The sequence below is a fragment of the Falco naumanni genome, chromosome 1 (genome assembly GCF_017639655.2).
Source record: "Falco naumanni isolate bFalNau1 chromosome 1, bFalNau1.pat, whole genome shotgun sequence".
In the NCBI taxonomy this organism is placed as follows: domain Eukaryota; kingdom Metazoa; phylum Chordata; class Aves; order Falconiformes; family Falconidae; genus Falco; species Falco naumanni.
This window is the reverse complement of record NC_054054.1, coordinates 97514447-97532370: the sequence shown is the minus strand read 5'-3', so window position 1 is coordinate 97532370 and position 17924 is coordinate 97514447. Positions and strand designations below refer to the sequence as shown.

General features: G+C 40.9%; 1 protein-coding gene across 1 annotated transcript in view; it reads right to left on the bottom strand.

Annotated features, from left to right (window-relative positions):
• The window catches only part of TMEM132B (transmembrane protein 132B), a 258420-nt gene that overhangs the window by 32317 nt on the left and 208179 nt on the right, over positions 1 to 17924 (bottom strand). Inside the window, exon 5 of the mRNA XM_040611338.1 lies at positions 15840 to 15983. Coding sequence (XP_040467272.1) covers positions 15840 to 15983 — 144 coding nt within the window. The remainder of the gene's footprint in view (positions 1 to 15839; positions 15984 to 17924) is intronic.

The following is a 17924-nucleotide window of genomic DNA, read 5'->3' as shown; positions in this document are numbered from 1 at the left end:
CATAAGTTTTTCTGTTGTACTTCAGGATTTTTCTCTTTTGGTTTGTTTTTTAACATCTTCCCTTAGGGCTGTGTAGATACAAAAAAACATGCCACAGTCGAAGAATGTAAAAAACACGGGAACAGGAGAAAAAGGTTTCTGTCTTTTCTTAAAGTTAGACCAATTCACTTAATTACAAGACAAGTGTATGTAAAAGCGACATACAACGTAAAAATATATCCTAAGCCCTGGGATCACAGAAAACACATTAATCCATTTGGCTTTTTTACTAGCAGTTATGATTTCTCTTTCTTAACCAGAAAGCCTAATGGCACATTATGAACTTAACGAGAAGTATATTCAATCAGCAGTGTAAACGAAGGATGAGCAAACCATGAAAGGTTGTTTGTCTTGATCACGTGCACTTCCTTGTATTTCTCTAATGATGCCACATTTGCCTAAACATTTGCCTGAACACCCAGACACATTCCATAAAAGCCTCTGGTATCGGCCTCAGGAAATACGGGTTTGTTTAAAGCCGCTGCCATTGATAGAGCTTGGAGGAAGGCTGACAGCTTCATTAGACCCTCGCGCTGGTGCATGTCTGCAGGGGAGAGATGCTGCCACTGCCCATTCAGGGGGCCAAATGATGTTGGGGTTGCGAGCCACTGGGACACTTAGGCAGTAAGTCTCTGTTAGGTTTATTGCTGTTCTTACACACATTGAACCACTGGATGCATGAAGATGTAGACAATGTAAAAGAAACAGAAAATACTTCCAGATTGTGTTTGAAAAGAAAATGGTGTCATTAAAAATAGTGCTTGGTTAAAAATCCCTAAAAAAAGGGACAGGAAAAGCATATGTTAAAAATCCCTAGAAAAAGAGACAGGGAAAGCAAAATGGAAATAAACTAGCTTAGGTAATCTGAATACAAAGCAGATTGACAGCACTGGCCAATGGACCTGATCAAGCTGTACATTAGTTAGACTGGATTTTGGTAAAAATATATTACAATTTTACATGTATTACATGTATTGGAGGCTCGCGGCCGTAAGCCCCAGATGAATTCCTTGTCATGGCTGCAAGCCAAACTAGTTAGTTTAAGGTTAGCAGAGATTTTATATGAATCTTTGTCAGATTGCTGGTCCCAAGTGGGCTTAACTAGAGGGATACAATCAAATAAACAACCAGAGAGGTGCAATCCAGATGTGAGGTATTCCATGCACAAATACAGAAACTACTTTCACATGAAATCCTAGGTTATCTTACTTTCATCTCCAAGCTTGCTATAGCTACAAAAAACAAGAAGCACATTTCATTTTTTAATTAATGCATGATTTTTCTTTTGTACTACTGTTCTCCAGAGACACTGCCTTCCCCATTCATACAAATTACACTGAGCCAATGGAATGCAGTGCTATGACTGTCACATTTCTGCCCAAACAAAACACAAGTCCTGTGCAACTACTATTGTATCCCAGGCATCCCTGCCACAGGGTAACAGGTGCTATACTGTGGTTTCATACTCTCTGTGAAAGTAAGCAGTGAAGGCTGAGTAGATTTTGCCTTTATTTTCTTTAAGAAACTCATGTTTCCTCTCTACTGATCTTGAGAGTTTTCTTAATATTGGCTTGTCAGCTGACATCACATGGATTATTTTTTTTTTTTTTTTTTTTTTCAATGTTTGTGCTGCAAGTGCACTTTGGGTGCCATGATAGGATAGCTGTCATCCCCTTATCTGTGGCTTCATTACCTATTCCACCCCGTAATCTTCGAATAGTTTCTTCCATTGATCTCCCACTTCTGTGGCAAAGGAGGGCTTAGTGAAGTTTTGTTTGGGATTTTAACTATGCCTGCTGCCAACAGACATTCTTTTTCTGTCCATTCACCTTACTCTCTGATAGATTTCATATTCTTCCCTTTCAGCTGTTTCTTTCTGCTTTTTCTTTTCATTTTTGTCCCTTTAAGCTCTTAGAGCTTACAGCTATGTGGCTTCCCCTATATGTTTTATTCCCCACACATAAAGACTTTCAAAAGGAGATCAGAAGAGTGGGATTCCCACATCCTCTTAATTTATATTGGTGATGAATGCTTAAAATGACCCTTTTGAGACATGTAAGAGCTGGACTGTCAGTATCTCAAAGCCAGAAGTCTTGCTACACTTGCACTGAAGCCTGTGATCCACTGGGATACCAGCCTCAAGAGAGGTACCTCCCCCTGTGCCTGAGGCAAATTCCACACCTAAGGAAGGATTATCAAAACCATCTAAAAGATGAACTTTCCAGCTTCCAGAGTACCTGTTACCCCTCCTGCAAACCCCTCTTGCCAGGGAATGTCTTTTACCACTGAGCAGCAGGAGAGCAGAGTCACAGTGTTCCTGGACATGCATCAATCTTCGACAAAGCCACAATAGTCTTTCCAGCAAAACCACTCTGGCCAGTGTGGCAGCTACCAGGGAGTACTGTATTTTGGTTTTATACTGCATATTGGTTTTATATTACCACATTTTATAATTATATGTATTCTATGTATTGCTAAAGGATAGCATGAAAAAGGACCCAAGGGTTCTCACCACTGACATGGTCCTTAAATGTAAATACTCCAGACTTTCAAGGAGTGGAGAGCTCATGAGTTTAAAGGAAATTATTTCTGCCTGCCAATAATCTCATCTTTATAGAATGACATTCTGCAAGAGGCATCTCTGAAGTCGGTTTGTGGCTACCAATGCTATTAGATTCTGTTTATTGAAATAACTCTATTAAAGTCTCATGTTTTATGCAGGTCATAAATGTAGTACTATTGATTTAACTTGAGAGAGCACCCTTTTTTATGGTAGTAAGAGGTTTGTTTTTCTACACTTTGCTGCCTGCCTTGTTGCCTAACACAACAGCCTCTGCAGCTGGTGCAGGTCACCAGTTTTCAGTGAACTCATGTTCAGTGCAGGGCATTTGCACTTATTGATTCAGCATTAAGGGTCATTCCCGTGCTGATATATTCTGCCTTGCCACTTCATTTCTAGCTATGCGCTCAGGTTCAAGGGGATTATTCAGTGAAGGTTTTATTCAAACTACAACAACCAAAACACACTTCTGGTTTCCTGCTCAAGAGGCTGCTATCCAGAAAACACACTTGCACTTTGCAGCTTGCGTCTCACACACTTTGCAGTGTTAGGCACTGAAAGGCACTGCCAGAGGCTTCGGAGGCCATGGAAAAGGTTTGGTACAAAGGGTCCATTTCTCATGAGATAAAAGGCCAGCTCAGTTGATGACAGTTAGGTAGCACTAGTGTCTATCTCCTCAGCCTTCCCAGGGAGCAGCACACACATGGTGGCTGCAGCTACAGCAAAGGGGTTAGGCAAGGTTGCACCAACATCCCGCACCAAGTTAGGGAGCTGGGAAGGGATAAGCTGCTCCAGTCAGAATCCTGTTTTTCAGGATACCTCGTATTTCTTTTCCTTAGTTCTTTCCTTGTCTTCAGTTTCATCCTAGCCTTCTTTATTTAGAATCGCCTTCATTTCAGGTAACCTCAGGCTTGCTGCAGCTCTTTCTGAACTCCCAGTGACAGAAAAATAATTATGTGAAAGACAGGCAGCAGCAGCCACCTTCAAAATCTCTTCAGTCTCACTAAACAGGATCCCTTCCCATCCTGACCCACAGACACACACAGCATCAGCAACCTTCTCCAAGGAGTCATGCTCCTGTACAAAGCCATCTGTCTATTCTTCAAATGCACCAAAGCTGGAGGCATTTTCTTACAAGAATTAAGGAGATCAAAGTTGGCAATAATATATTTTTCCTCAGCGAAATTAGTTATACAAGATGAAAATATCAATAATAACATAAGGCGATTAAACAAGCCACATTGTCAAGTTTGAAAAGAACAGAAGGTCTCCGCAAATGGCTGTCTACTAGACTTTAGACAACGATGCTCACCGACACCATTGTAAAAAAACAAACAAGCCATAACTGGAATAGTTACAGTTGCATGCTACCCACAGAGGACACTGGGAACCATCCATCCATTGTGGACATTTGCTTTATTACACAAATAGCAAAAGCGGGAAGCCTCCCAGTGTCAGCTCTCCACTCTAACAGTGCCGACTGGACCTTCCCCATCTCACCATGGTTAAGTGCAACTATTGGGATCCAGCTGCACCTGTGTGGTTTCCCTCCAGTGTTACATTGCATAAAGTGCCAAAAAGCTGTCCCTGGACCTCCACAGGAGGAGCCTAACAGAGGAGGTGGTGCAGGAGACACTGTAAGGAGAGACATGACTCCGGCAGTCCGCTCTTGGAAAAATGCGGCCCCTTATTCACAGCTGCTGTTTCCCTTCTACCCTTTATTTGCTTCAGTGTTAACTCTGTCCTTGCTTATGGTACTCAGGTGCTGATCTTCACGCAGTAATTTTGCAAATGTTTGCTCGGCATTTATAGTACACAAAATGTGCTTAAAAACACAGCAATGAAGGATTTACTCCAAGGAAAGATTTTCTTATTTGCCACTGATAATCTCTTATGCTAAACTCACTACAGGTTGGGGAAATCTAAAAGTCTACAGCTTCTGCGTGGCAGGGACTATTTAAGTCTGCAGTTTTCCAGTATTGGTGTATTGAAATCTTTTATTTGTGGGGTGGCAATAAACGATGTGGAGAGAAAATCTCCCCTGGCAACATGTACTCTTGAAAGGCCCTTTCAAAGCAAACATTCCAGCAGTGACAAATACTTCAGCACGCTGCGTTCTTCCTTCCCTCACCGCCTCCCCAGCCTATGCTCTTAGTATTGGAATAATAAATTTCTTTGTGCCCCAACTTACAAAAACATTTCACATCACCTTCATGCACCTGGCCGGGGAAGACCTCACAATCAAAGATTATATTCTTTCACACAGCACTATCAGGATTTCATGTTTTCTTGCAGCCAAGTGTTATCAGCTAGCCATACAGCATTCAGTTTTGGGCAAAAGAAAATAATCATTGTATTCTGAAATACCAATTGCATCAAATGGCAACTAGATTGGAAGAGAGTAATCATGCTGGGCTCAGGCAATTAAAAACTCGCTTGGAAAATTGGTGCTTGCTGAGCCTCTATGGAAAGAAATGAATTAAGAAGGAAAACAATAAGGAAGGGCATACATTAATTTTTCTCTGCAGTGGTAATGTTGAGTGTAAGATCGAAGGAAGAACTGTGTTTCTTAAGGATTTTCTCTTATATTTTCAGAAGAAAACCCAAGAGCCATTGGAGAGGGGTTGCAAATTAAATCCAATCAGAAGCAGCGATTGGAAAAGAGCAAATAAATAAAGCATATAAATAGGAGATAGCATTTCCTGCTAGGAACTTATAATTTCTGACAATGCAACTCAAACAAGGAACTGCCCCTTGCTGGCAGTCCTGCTGGGCCAGCTCCATTCTCCATTCCCTGGGTAATGTCATTCCCCTCCTCACTGCTAAGCTGCACTGGGTATTTGTACAAGTAACTCAATAAAGGATTACCTCCCAGAATGTCTATATTGTAGCAAGCCCTGTGTAACTCTTGTTCAGCTGAGAGATCTGTAGGGTAGGCACTGTGTCCACACCACTTTTATATAGGGTTATATAGGGTTGAGTACATTGTCAGCACTCCACAGATAATAATGCATGCAACTCAAATAAATGCCTGTCTTCTTCAATGAAGTGTACATGCATTTTCTTTGACACTTGAAGAGTTCATGTATCTCTGCTCAGTACTCCCCAGTTTATCACAATAGATCCTTTTCTCTGGCTCATGACAGATTTCAGACCCAGGCTTATGTTTATGGGAGGTTTTATTTGCCAGCTCAGGACACAACTGTGTTGCTCAGCCCATAGGACATCACAGGTGCCCTCTAGCAGGAGCAGGCTGGAATTTGCTTTGAAGGAGCTGCAGAGTTTGTTAGCTGCTGACTACATGCTGCTAACATGCATTTTTACAGTGCTGGAAGGTCATACACTGCAATGCTTCTCACACAAGTAGTCCTTGCTCTCACTCAGTAAACGAGGCTATATGCACAATTATTATGGGAGCAAAACTAGAACAGGAGTGAACATCATAATACCTGTAATATGTCACATCGATTTTATACACAGGGATACATACACCTATATCTAGCATAGCTCTGTCTGACTCTGCTATCTCTGCAGCGTTACTCATCTGCTGGTCAGAGCATACCTGCCAGCTCTGACTTCCCTCTGTTTTGAGTGGATGAACCAAAGCAGCACATCTCACCCCCAGAAGCGCCCGTTGTGTTTACGAAGCCTGCCTGCCGTTGAGCCAAACCACCCAGACGCATCAGTCACTCTTGGCACCGTGCTTCCCCTGTGCTAATTACGAATGCCGGATCTCAGGGCGTCTCCCACCTGGATGCATCACCCAGCGAACCTGTCAGTCACTGCTGGAGACCTTTTCTCTGGGCACGTTTTACAAAGCAGAGCAGGTGCCCAGCAGTCACACCTCCATTTCAGGCTGTTGGTGAGACAGCAGTCACCCCCCAAGCCTGGCACGGTGCCAATCCTTTCTGTAGCTCCAGGGCCATGGTATATTAAAGCAGTGGGGCTGGAGGGATTCACTGTGCTGTTTGTGGAATGACAGGATAAAACCAAGTTTGTCAAAATGTCCGTCAGAGGCTCTATTTTAATGGCAAAGAAAGAGGTGGGTATAGAGGATGCAGAAGAATGTCAGAGCAGGATTAGACCCTGCTGTAAACTGGTCCAAGCAAAGACTTTGTTTTACATGTGTACTGACCGTGGTTACCATGTCTGCCCACATGTTTATATGTCCCCCGTGCACCTATTAATTTCTGTACCTATATGTATCTTATATGTATGGCATTGTATGCGCCAGTATTTTCTTACCTCACAGTTTGCTGAGGGAATCTTGGTTTTGTACCATATGTTTGCTTTTGAATTTAAACTGCCATACTTTTAAACAAAATCAACTTTTTGCCAGACAGTTGTGCATACATCTGTACCAAATGTAAAATAAACATGTTGACCAGCTGTCTGGAACAGAAGTGCTAAGGTGACTGAAGTTCCTCTTTATCTTCCAGTCTTGTTGCTGTCCCTATGAAGGAAATCAAAACCGTTTTCATTCTGATTTCCAATTTCGTATGATGAGAATGCAAAAATATTAATAATTAAAAACACAGCAAGGAAAAAAATGCCTTCTACCACAGAGGAGAAAAGGAGCTGGTTACTGTCAATGGTAGGTGCTTTTTATGTCAAATAAATTAACTGCACTTCAAAATGATGGGTGGCGTGTCAGCCTCATCGTCTCCATCCTCAACTCCAATTATGTATCTTGAGGGAATGCACCTCAGAACATGTTACTAAAACACAGGTGTGGGTAAGTTAAACCACAATAACATATACTCAGGCTGCATTCAAAATCCAACTGTGACCCACAGAGCCAGAGGAACACAAAAGTTTGGTTGCTGAGCGTGCCAATTGCTGACGAGCTGCCTCAGCACAAAGTTCTCTGTAAATAAAGCCTGTTGGGGGGTTGGAACGGTTCAGCATTGCATGTGCATTTTAACATGCATTTTTGGTGCCGAAACCACTATTGCTCACCTAAAACAGGAAGCTATGCCATCCAAAAAGCATCATTTGCTGCCCAGTCCCACTTGTCTCAACGATCACATCAGTGAAGAGGGCAGAAAAGACTAATTCCTTCTCACCCCACAGCTGACAGCTAATGGCTGTTTTAACTTTTGCATGGAGCAAATTTGCCCTCTGTCACTCCAATGCCTCTCACACAGTTGCACGACTTTAGCTGAGAGCATGTTTTGGCCCCAGGGGTTTTGATAACAATGGGAATCTGAATTAATGTGCCCACCCAGAATGATAGTTCAAGAGGTATAAAAGCCTCAGAAACCATGAGGTTCACGCATCCACAGTTAAAATAGTTAAATCATCAGCTGCATGAAAGTTTATAAAGCAGAGTTAATTTCCTACAGAACTTGGAGAAAAAGCCTCCAGAAGTTTGTCATTTTCTCCCAACAACAGCTACTTACTGCTGCATTTACTTTTGTTGAGCCTGGACTGAGTTGTTTACTTTGTGGATCACTTCACATAAAATATTCAGAGTTTATCCTAAGCAATATCGTGGTTCAGGCTAATGATTGTTTCCCGGGACTGAGATCCATGCCCTTTGCATTTCTGCTCTCAGAGCAGCCAAATGCTAAGGCATAGAATCGTTGTCTTCCTCTGAAGCAGCAGCTGGTCCCTTGGAAGACACCATAAGAAATCTGTGTAATTGCACATGTCAGCATGGTCTGTTCTTAACATATCCTCTCCCAGACAAAACAGTTTTCTAAAGCTGGCTTTGAAGACTGTGTGTGTTTAAAAATAGCTTCAGGAAGATACACACATATATTTTGCTATAAACTGTGTACAACGTGTACTGTGTACAGAATATTAATTCTTCAATATGTGATTTTGTGAGATTGCCTCATTGGCATCATTATTGCTATACATGGAGCTGGTTTGTGTGCAAATATGATTCTAGACCCAAAGTTTTAGCTTGGCACAGTCATAAAACAATATAGATTTCAACCTGTTGCTGTGTAATGAGTGTTTTTTAAGAAAAATCTTTAATATGCAGAAAGTGGCTATGTTAGTCTTTTCTCATCATACTTAGTCTAGCTAGAAAACTAATTAGCAGAATCTGGTGACCTGAATGTCAGAACGTCTGATATTTCAACAAAAAGCAAAATCTTTAATTCAACAGTCAACATCTTGTAGAGAGATCTGCCATACTCTCCTGTCTCTCTCTTATGACTCATAAAGATGAACTTTGTACGGGGGCAAAGAGGGTGGGGTTTTTTGGCCAAAATAACTAGAAATCACAAGAAGCTCTAATTTGTAAGTTTGATAAATTGCAAGCAGATCAATGGGGTTTAATTATTGCTCTAACTTAGGCATACCTGTCTACAGATACAAAAGACAAGATTAACAGCCTTCAGCAGGTTTGCCAATAAATCCTCCTGGGCCAGGAGTAACCTCATCATCACCGCCACGCTACTGAGACAGGCCAGCAACTTCACAAAGCAGACCTGGAGTAGAGCAGAGAGGTAAACCAGAACTTCTCGGTCCCAAGCAGGACCCTCACCTCCTAAGTAATCCTTCTGTCAGGCTAAGGAATGCTTCACTGCTGCGAACCTCTTGCCTCTGCCAGGCATCAGGGGAGTCATTATTTCAGGAGCTTTGTAACGGACTGCAGAGTCTGTTACCTCCCAGCTCCCAAAGACGGATGAAGCTCACCATGACTTGAGGTTGTTAACAGCTGATTTTAAGGAGCTGATGATACTGACTCACTGGCACTAATCAGGTGAGATTAAAAGGACAGCATGGACAGGGAGATGGACTCACCAAGTCAAATATTTATACTTCAAAAGCTTTCTAGTTGAACAGCTGCCTGCTGCAGCCCTGACCTGGCCCCTGTTCTGGGGCAAGACGGAGCATTTAAGTTTCCAGGGCTGTCCATCTTAAACCATTCAGCAGCATTGAAGAAAAAAATTACTTAAAAATAAGATCAAATTCAAAATGAATTGTGTAATAAACCAACTGACACCAATGTAAATCCATCATGTAAACAAGCAGAGACTATTTTCCAGAAGCAGTTTGGACTCCTGGAGTGAGCTAACTTCTGCGCAAGTGACCACAAAATGAAGCCCTTAGGTAGTGTAGGGATAGGTCCTAAAAAACATAATAGATGGAGAAATAACATCAGCTCCACTTTATGTACAAGTACATTACATTCTTGATCACATGCTTTAATGGCGAAGCAGCTGCAGAACTTGCAAATTACAAGCTCTGGCTTTGTTTTCAGAGCTCCTGCATAAATAGTTGTATTTAACAACTCCAGGCAGGCACTTCTTTCTGTAAATTGTCCTTAAAATGTGCTGTGAGTCTGCAGCAGGGAATTGTTCCCAAAAATTCAGTATCATCTAAACTGGAGAACTGCAGTATCCCTGCCTTTCCCTGTATTTTTCCCCCCTGTGGTTCCTTGCAGCAGTTACTGTGCTGGTGTTAGAGATCATTGTGCCCAGGGCTGTTGAATAAGGTCCTCAGTTGCTCACCTGCTTTTTATCTGGAAAAGGGAAGAACCTTCCTTAGATTCAATCTATTTCAACTATTACCTTCCCTGCCTTTCTTACACTATTTTTACTGCACATTAGATAAAGCCTAGCTGGCTGCAGCTAGGAAAATTAGGTCTTCTATTGTTTTAACATTAATTATGGAGAGTTCAAGATAAGGTTTGTGTTAGAAAAGCAGGGGGTAGGAATGGTTTGAGTTTTACTTTCATTATAATTAGACAGGAAATTATGAAAAGGTGAAAAATAATTCATTGAAGTGCTTTCCTCTAGCAAGCTAACAAAAGAAGTGCATTCTCTCACAGACAGGGTTCATTGCATATTATTGAAGCACCATTGATCTTAATGTATGCCTCTGCCTGGGCACATTGAGCCTGGTTCTATTGCACTTTACATGTGGCCAGAAATGGGCAGGATGAGGCTCTCCGAGTCTCTTCAGTTCAAATAAGGGCCCTTTCTGTTGCAAAAAAAATTAGGCTAAATTAGTCCATGGTATAACTCCATGGAAGCCATTTGAATTACTGCAGAGATTAATTTGAACCATCAGTCATTTCTGCGTAACTTGCAAAGGACAGGAAAATATGACTAATCTAAGAATGAATTAATTGGGCAGCTGTCTCCCTTTCATTTGTACCCTACTGAGATAAACATTTGGACTAAGAAGCTGTCCTCGTCGTAATTTCCTCACTTGATGCTGCTTTGTGGGTGACGTTTATGACTACCATGTAACTACGTTTTCAGAATTTTCCTTCATGTGAAATTACTGCAGTTCAGGCTTTCAAAGGCACTTTTACAGGGAGGAAAAAGGAGTGCATGGACGCTGTTTGCTGCTTCTAAGCAGCTGTAAAGATTGACTATGCCAAAGCTCGTCAGGTTGGACTTCCCTTTGTAATAAACCATCTCCAGGTGTTCCCTCCATCACTGATGTTGGTCTAGCTCTTTATTTCCCTCTAAGGAAAATGGCTCGAAGGGCACTGGGGAGCAGATGAAACCCACTGTAACAGGCCAGCAAAACTTCAGCTGGCAGGACGGACGGGCAAAGGAGGTCCTTGCCATGGCACAACTTCTTTCATCTTTTTCTTCAAGGCTTTTTTTCCCACTTGTGAAGACTGAGGCCCCATGGTTCAGTATACATACAGAAAGGTTCATACCACCATGCCTACAGATCCTTTATCTCTCGGTGTATAGCCTATCACCAGAGTAGCTAATCATTTATGCATAAAATCTATCAAGTTTCTGCTACTTCTTTCTTTTCAGTTTCACAGCACTATTTAGCTGTGGATTGCAGGCAAAGCAGGACACTGGGAGACACTGGGAGAGAAGTCCTTCAAGTGAGTCCATGGCAGAAGACTGCTGAAGTTAATGAGACTCCAGTGGAGACAAGGATTTTGTCCATTCAGAGGCAGCAGCAGCTTCAGAAACTACATAAGGCAGGCTGAGGCTGGGAAAGGGATGTATTTCTCTGCCTTGTTTGCAGATAAGAAGTGAGATTCCAAGGGGAATGAGTGATTTACCCAGTCACACAGGAAATCAGCAAGAGATATGGAAATTAATGCTGAGAAGAATTTCAGTGCCTTAATCATAAAGCCAATCTCTTCCCTCAAATGCCAACAGCATTAAATATTCCTTTTCAATAGCGGAGTAAGTATAAGAGTTTCACTGACTTACAGTAATGTTTGCATTGAAATATTTCAGAGGGCAGCCAGTTCAGGTTAAAATGGTTGGCCAGTACACAACCTATGTCCAGCTGTAGGGATCGGCAATTGTAGGGACCAGGGATTGTAGCTGAACTGAGCAAGTTTATCCGTGAGATTCCTTTGAGGATCAAGTCATGCTAAGGTCGGAAAATGCAAGGTCAGGAAGTACTAGGCGTGTTTAATTGTATTTACTACTAATTAGGTAGGCTTTTAAAAATATGGACTAAATATTTTCTTGCTGAGAAGCTATTAAACTGTTAGGCTAAGGGAATATACAGCTTAGAATAGGAAAGATTCACATCTCCTGCCTACAAATAAATCACTTGTATATCATCTATCTATTTGACCATCTCTGAGTAGTATTTTTATCAATGTGATACCTAGGCAGTGGCCCAGAGAAGCACATCTTGTATAAATACATGATAGGGCCAAAGTCTGTTTTTATTTAAAATAGCTTCATTTCATTGTGTCTTAATTAAAAATAATGGTGTTACAGCAGTGATCAAAGAATTGTCTCTTTAATTGTCTATTAAATCATTAGCTATTAAACAGAAATAAAAGGTTAAGAATGCAACACCCTCTGTTATCCCCAAAAGAATATGAATATCTCTCCAATTACAAAGAAACAATAAAGGCAGAATTAACAGTGAAAAGAAGCTTAAGATCAAGCAATTAAATCCAAAATGCTTGACAACTCATATTAGAAGGTTTAGCAGTACAACCTGTATAGAAAAGGCAACACAAACTTGGAAGCAAAGTCAATATTGACTTTACCAAAGGGGCTTGTAAAGGGAATATGCATTTTGCTGAAAAAATATAGGCGCATAAACCCTGTACTAAATTTTAACTCAGCTAATTAATCGTTATGGATTCAATCTTGCAACCAATACATATATTTCCAGCTAAAAAATTATGCCTAAACAGCGTTCAGTCTGAGAGCACCTCTCAGTAATTTGTGACTGAAATCCATTATATGTATGCTGCAATTTTCACAAAAATAACATTAGTCCCATTTTATATCACCAGGATGAGGCAATATGAACTTAGTGAAGGCCATATGCAGACCTCTTGGTTTTGTTCATTAAGTCAATATATTAGAGAGTTGGTTACCAGGTCTGGGAATGAGTCCCAGAGGTATTCTCTTCTGTCAATTATTTGATACCCAAATAATTTCACAGAGCAGTCAAATTAAGACCTGGTTTATACCAGCTTAGTCACTACTAAAAAAAAGGGGGAATTACAGTGTAAATCTTATAAACCCTGTGGAGAGTTTTGGCCTGTTTTTTGGTCTGCTCTATCCAGATCACTGAAAGCAATGGGAGGACACTCGTCAGCTTCAAGGTGCTTTGGAGCAGATCTAATTCCACCTAGATATACAACCTGTTTTGAAAAAGCAAAAAAGGAAGATGGTCAAAGGGCAAAAGCTTTGCTTTCTTGAAGTGTATAAATCCACAACTGCAACTGGAAATCTTGTCTCTGCTCACAGAGGTCATGTCAAGCCTTATTTAGTTGCCAGCTTCAGTGGACCTTTTAAATTTGGGAACCAGAATAACTTCATGTCCAGCTTTGACAGGAGATCCATATGAACAACTGCTGATTGAATTAAATGGGCTTTAAACAGGCAGTGTTTTGAAATGCAACATCTCCCTAACGTCTGCAGATACTAATTTTATTAGTGGAAGAGGAATGGGACTCTTTTTCCTGACCTTTTCCTGTCTCGTCCAGTCCAGCACTCTCTAACTATAGCAAATCCTGGAAATACTATAAGCTCTATTAATAGAAACAAAAGTCCGCATGTACCATCTTTTAGATCGGGATCTGGTTTTCTGAAGTGCAAAGAAAAGACAGTCTCAGCAATATGTTGAATATATATTATTTTGTGCTTGAGTTTAGTTTATAATATGAACAATTCATTGTTCATATCAACTAATAAATAATAGCCACTAATCAGATAACAGCTGTATATACACAGCAAAAAAAGAACAGCAAAATTTATCAAAATAGTCTGTTCCTCTGACAATTAAGTTAGTCATAAAAAAAGATTCTTATTTGTGTTCCTTCTGGTAAGGACTTTCAAGGAAATCTGGTTTCCAGAAAAAGAAAATGTGATTTTTTTCTTTCCCCATCTGATACCTAAGGGAAGATATATAAGCTAGAGCACAGGGTACAGACTCAAGGGACCTATTCCATCACTGGCTGAGGCTAAACATTGGAACAGTCACTTCCATGAAAAGGGAGTATTACACTGATGTCCTTAGCAAAATGCTTTGAGGTCTGAAAAGTGCTAGGCATTGTTATTGTATAACTAAGCCCCAAGCTATGAACTTCCTGGGGGATACAATGGCATACATGCCTCTGCCCAGTGATTTGAACCTTACTTATGAGTTATTTGCCTTCATGTTAAACGAAGATAAATCTTAATGAAAAAAAATTGGAAGTAATCAGATCTTGCCTTACTAAGGCTTTTGCCCAAACCCATCTTGCCTTTCCTATAGCTACCTAGGATCAAATGGATGTTATCTTTCACCTACCTATAGGTCTCAGAAAGAGGAAATATCTATAAAATGTACAGTTGCTCTGTAAGCTCTTTAACTGCAAATTAATTTCTTTGCTGTTGAACCTAAAATGTAATGAATTTTTGTTTTAGAGGATGCAGTTTATTCCAGAAATTGGTAACAACCTGATTCAGACTTGTCAAAAGGTGAATTTTTTGTTCCCACATATCGTCTTCAAAATAAATAGTTTTGCTGTGTGCAATTCTTTATCCAGCTAAAGAACAAGAAAATGTATCTGACAAAGTACAAGCTATCTATTAGGACCTTTGCAGTCTTACCTACAAAGAAGTTATAATAACAGGTTAAAAGTACACAAGGTATAGGATGTGGGTGTCAAATGCAATCTGAAGAGAACTTCAAGAAATGCTCAGGTCTGGAATACATTCACACATGACACAATAGCTAGAATATGGGGACAAACTCGTTTCTTGAAAGCTACAGAGAGAGTTCATCATATGATCTACAGGTTACAGGATTACTGTGTAAAAAGGATGACTATACTACCGTGTCTTTATAGCATTTATATGTAAAATACTGCAGTTCCCTGGAATTGAACAAAGAAACTCTCTAGGACTACCCTAAGAAACTCATAAATAATACCAAAAAATCCTACCCCTATACAGAATTCATTGTAGTCAATCCTGAGTTACTCGAAAACAAACAAAAAAACCCCACCCTCAAACCACATAATAAAATAAATAAACCTATTAAAGATATTCAAAAGTACCTATTTTATGCCTAGAAATAAAACTGAGCTAAAAGCTGAAAGCCATGTGATGTGTCAGAAGTCATGCAGTCAACGTCTTCATAAAGTCACATTAACTCTATTTTCCTCTCAATGTCAAGGAGGGAGAACCAGTTGAACACATTATTCAAAAGAACCCAAAACACAACATTGTTTAAAAGCTCCCAACTCTCATTTTAAGAATTTTTGCAATATGGTTGTTATTTTCTATTCTTTGTCATGATCCTCCAGATTTTGGTACAATTCAGTGTCTTTACTTATAAGAAATACGTGACTGGAAAGCAGGTGATGCAGTCAGAAGCGTATAGCAATTCTTGCTGTACACTGATACAATATACTGATTACTATTAAATAATGAATGCAGAAAAACCATGCAACAGCAAAGATCCCTGTGTGGGGAGTTGACTTTTCCCAGATGGGATGTATCAGACATGTTCTTTCTCATCAGCACTGGCTGGCGAGCAAAGTAAGAGCAGCACGCACTGCTCTTTCAGCATCCCTGGCCCTCTTTCCCACATGGAACACACCAGCACAAACATCCCCATGTCAGACTATGGAAACATGCTAACCCTGCACAACCTTTGGAGACGGCTCTCCTCGTTGCAAAGTGGAAACAAACAACCTGCCACCACAGAAACAGCCATGACTGTGAAACAACTGGTTGATGTAAAATCCTGAATACGGGCTAGGTCCCTGTATGGTGGTGGTGGAGGAGAAAAGGGTGAAAACTCTGTTCTCCACCTCATGGGGGTGCCTTACCTTTATGACATCTTCATCAGCTGATTTGCACTCTGTGGAGTCTGAAACATCGACCACGGACCCATCCTCCTGCACAGCAACAACCTTGACTGGAACAGACACCATTTTGCCCGTCAGAATGGCCGTGTTAAGGACTTCCGTGTCCTGGATGCACACACAGACAAAGGACGGGTGTTAGAGAAGCACAGAACCATGAGAATGCCACAGGGGTCAGGCTGAGGAACAGGAGCAACCCTTCTTCACACCCACCCCGCTCTCTCCCTGCAGTCAATGGTTTAATGACTTTCTAAACCCATTTACACGCTTGGCTGCTGTGGCAATGGAATCTGAAACAAGTGTGGCACCAAGGCATGTCTGCCTCTTGGCAGAACCACAGTGCTACTCGGGTACAACCCTCTGGTGCCTGGGGCTCCTCCCACCCCTGCACCCCAAATCATGCCAGTGATTTGGGAGATGATTATCAAGCATCCAAATAACCCCATTTCTTCCTTACTGTTCCAGCTAACAGTGTTGCGAGTTGGCCATTTCCCCTTTTTGGGCCCATAATTTTCTTATCATAAATACATGATAAGAAAAACGGTGCACGAGGTGGGGTATTACAAACTACATAATACCATCCATATACAATTCTTTTTAATATTTCCCCATCAAAATCCCACCTAGGGATGCTTTACCACATTTATCTCTAATCCTAATGAATTCACAGAGCTGGCACTCTAATGACTCCATTAACACAGCCTTCCTCTGTGTCTCAGTATGGCTACAGTTTGATTAATTACTCCAAATGAGTTGCTACAGAGGTCCCTGCCTTGCGTAAGCAGGTATGCCGGCTGGAGGGGAGCAGCGTCTCAAGGCCTGCAGAGCAGCTTGTTGCTGCTTAAGCAGCACTTACTGCAGGACCAAAACTTGACACATGCGGGGCAAGAACGATCTGTGCTTTCACAGAGTTTCAGCTGGGCCTTCTCGGAAAGCCTGCGATAGGAAATACTGCTTTGAATCAATCCACTTTTCATTTTTCAACTTCCATAAAACTAATTGCTTGCCAGTCGGGGGTGGGGGGGGAAAGAAAAGTTGCTTCAAACTAATCTAACTTTAAATTCCATTATTAGAACTGGTGGAAGAAGAAATAGATTTTAGCGAAAAATCTGATGGCAGCTTGCATAGGGAGATATATTCACTATCATTTGCTTCTGTCTGCTAGCTAGATTGATAGAAAATAATGGGCATTGACCACAACCTAAGGACAGCTGGAGAAGACCAATAAATAGCTGCAACTAAGATGTATTATTAATCAATATTCGGAAACTTCTACAAAAAGCACCCTGAATTAAATGAGTTGAAGTACTAATACCACTAGTGCCAGCTAACTAATATAGTCTACTAGAGCTTTATGGGCAGTCATGTTCCAGAAAAGCATTTAAACATGTACTCAAGTCCATTTCTGTTCAGAACAGCACTAAAAGTACGTGCTCAACTTGACACTTAGACTTCAGTGTGATTTAAGCATTTGAGTGTTGTCCTGAATAGAGATGCTTTTCTGAATAATACCTCATGAAATAAATATACTCTCTTTGTTTTGTTCTCTGTGAGGCACAAACCAGATGTTTTACACAGTAAATGACTGTCTAGTTTTTGTTTATGTTGAATTTATAACCAGCTGCCATCCATAAAGGAGGGACACTGGCAAAGAGAGAAGCATGTGACAAAAGTGGAAGTGTTAAAGAACAATTGTAAAACCTTTACAAAGACTGGGGTTGGAACAAAACTAAGAAGAAAAAGTACTGCCAGGTGAAAGAAAACAATTAGATGCACCTCAAGTGGAAAGAAGTTGTATAAGACAGACAAAGAAAAACTTAGGGTGCTTCAACCAAAAGTATGTCAGAGAAGAGGTAGGTAGATTTCACCAAACCAACAGCCCATATCCCATAAATCCTAAACCAGTATAAGCATACACTAGATACGTGATGCAGACACAGTGGTCCTGTGCCAAAGCGCTCCCAAGCAGCAGTCTGTCAACATGCTATTTCTAAGCCATTTTTCAGCAAGACCGTCTTCTTCAGGGGAAACAGCATTTTTGCCAAGGTC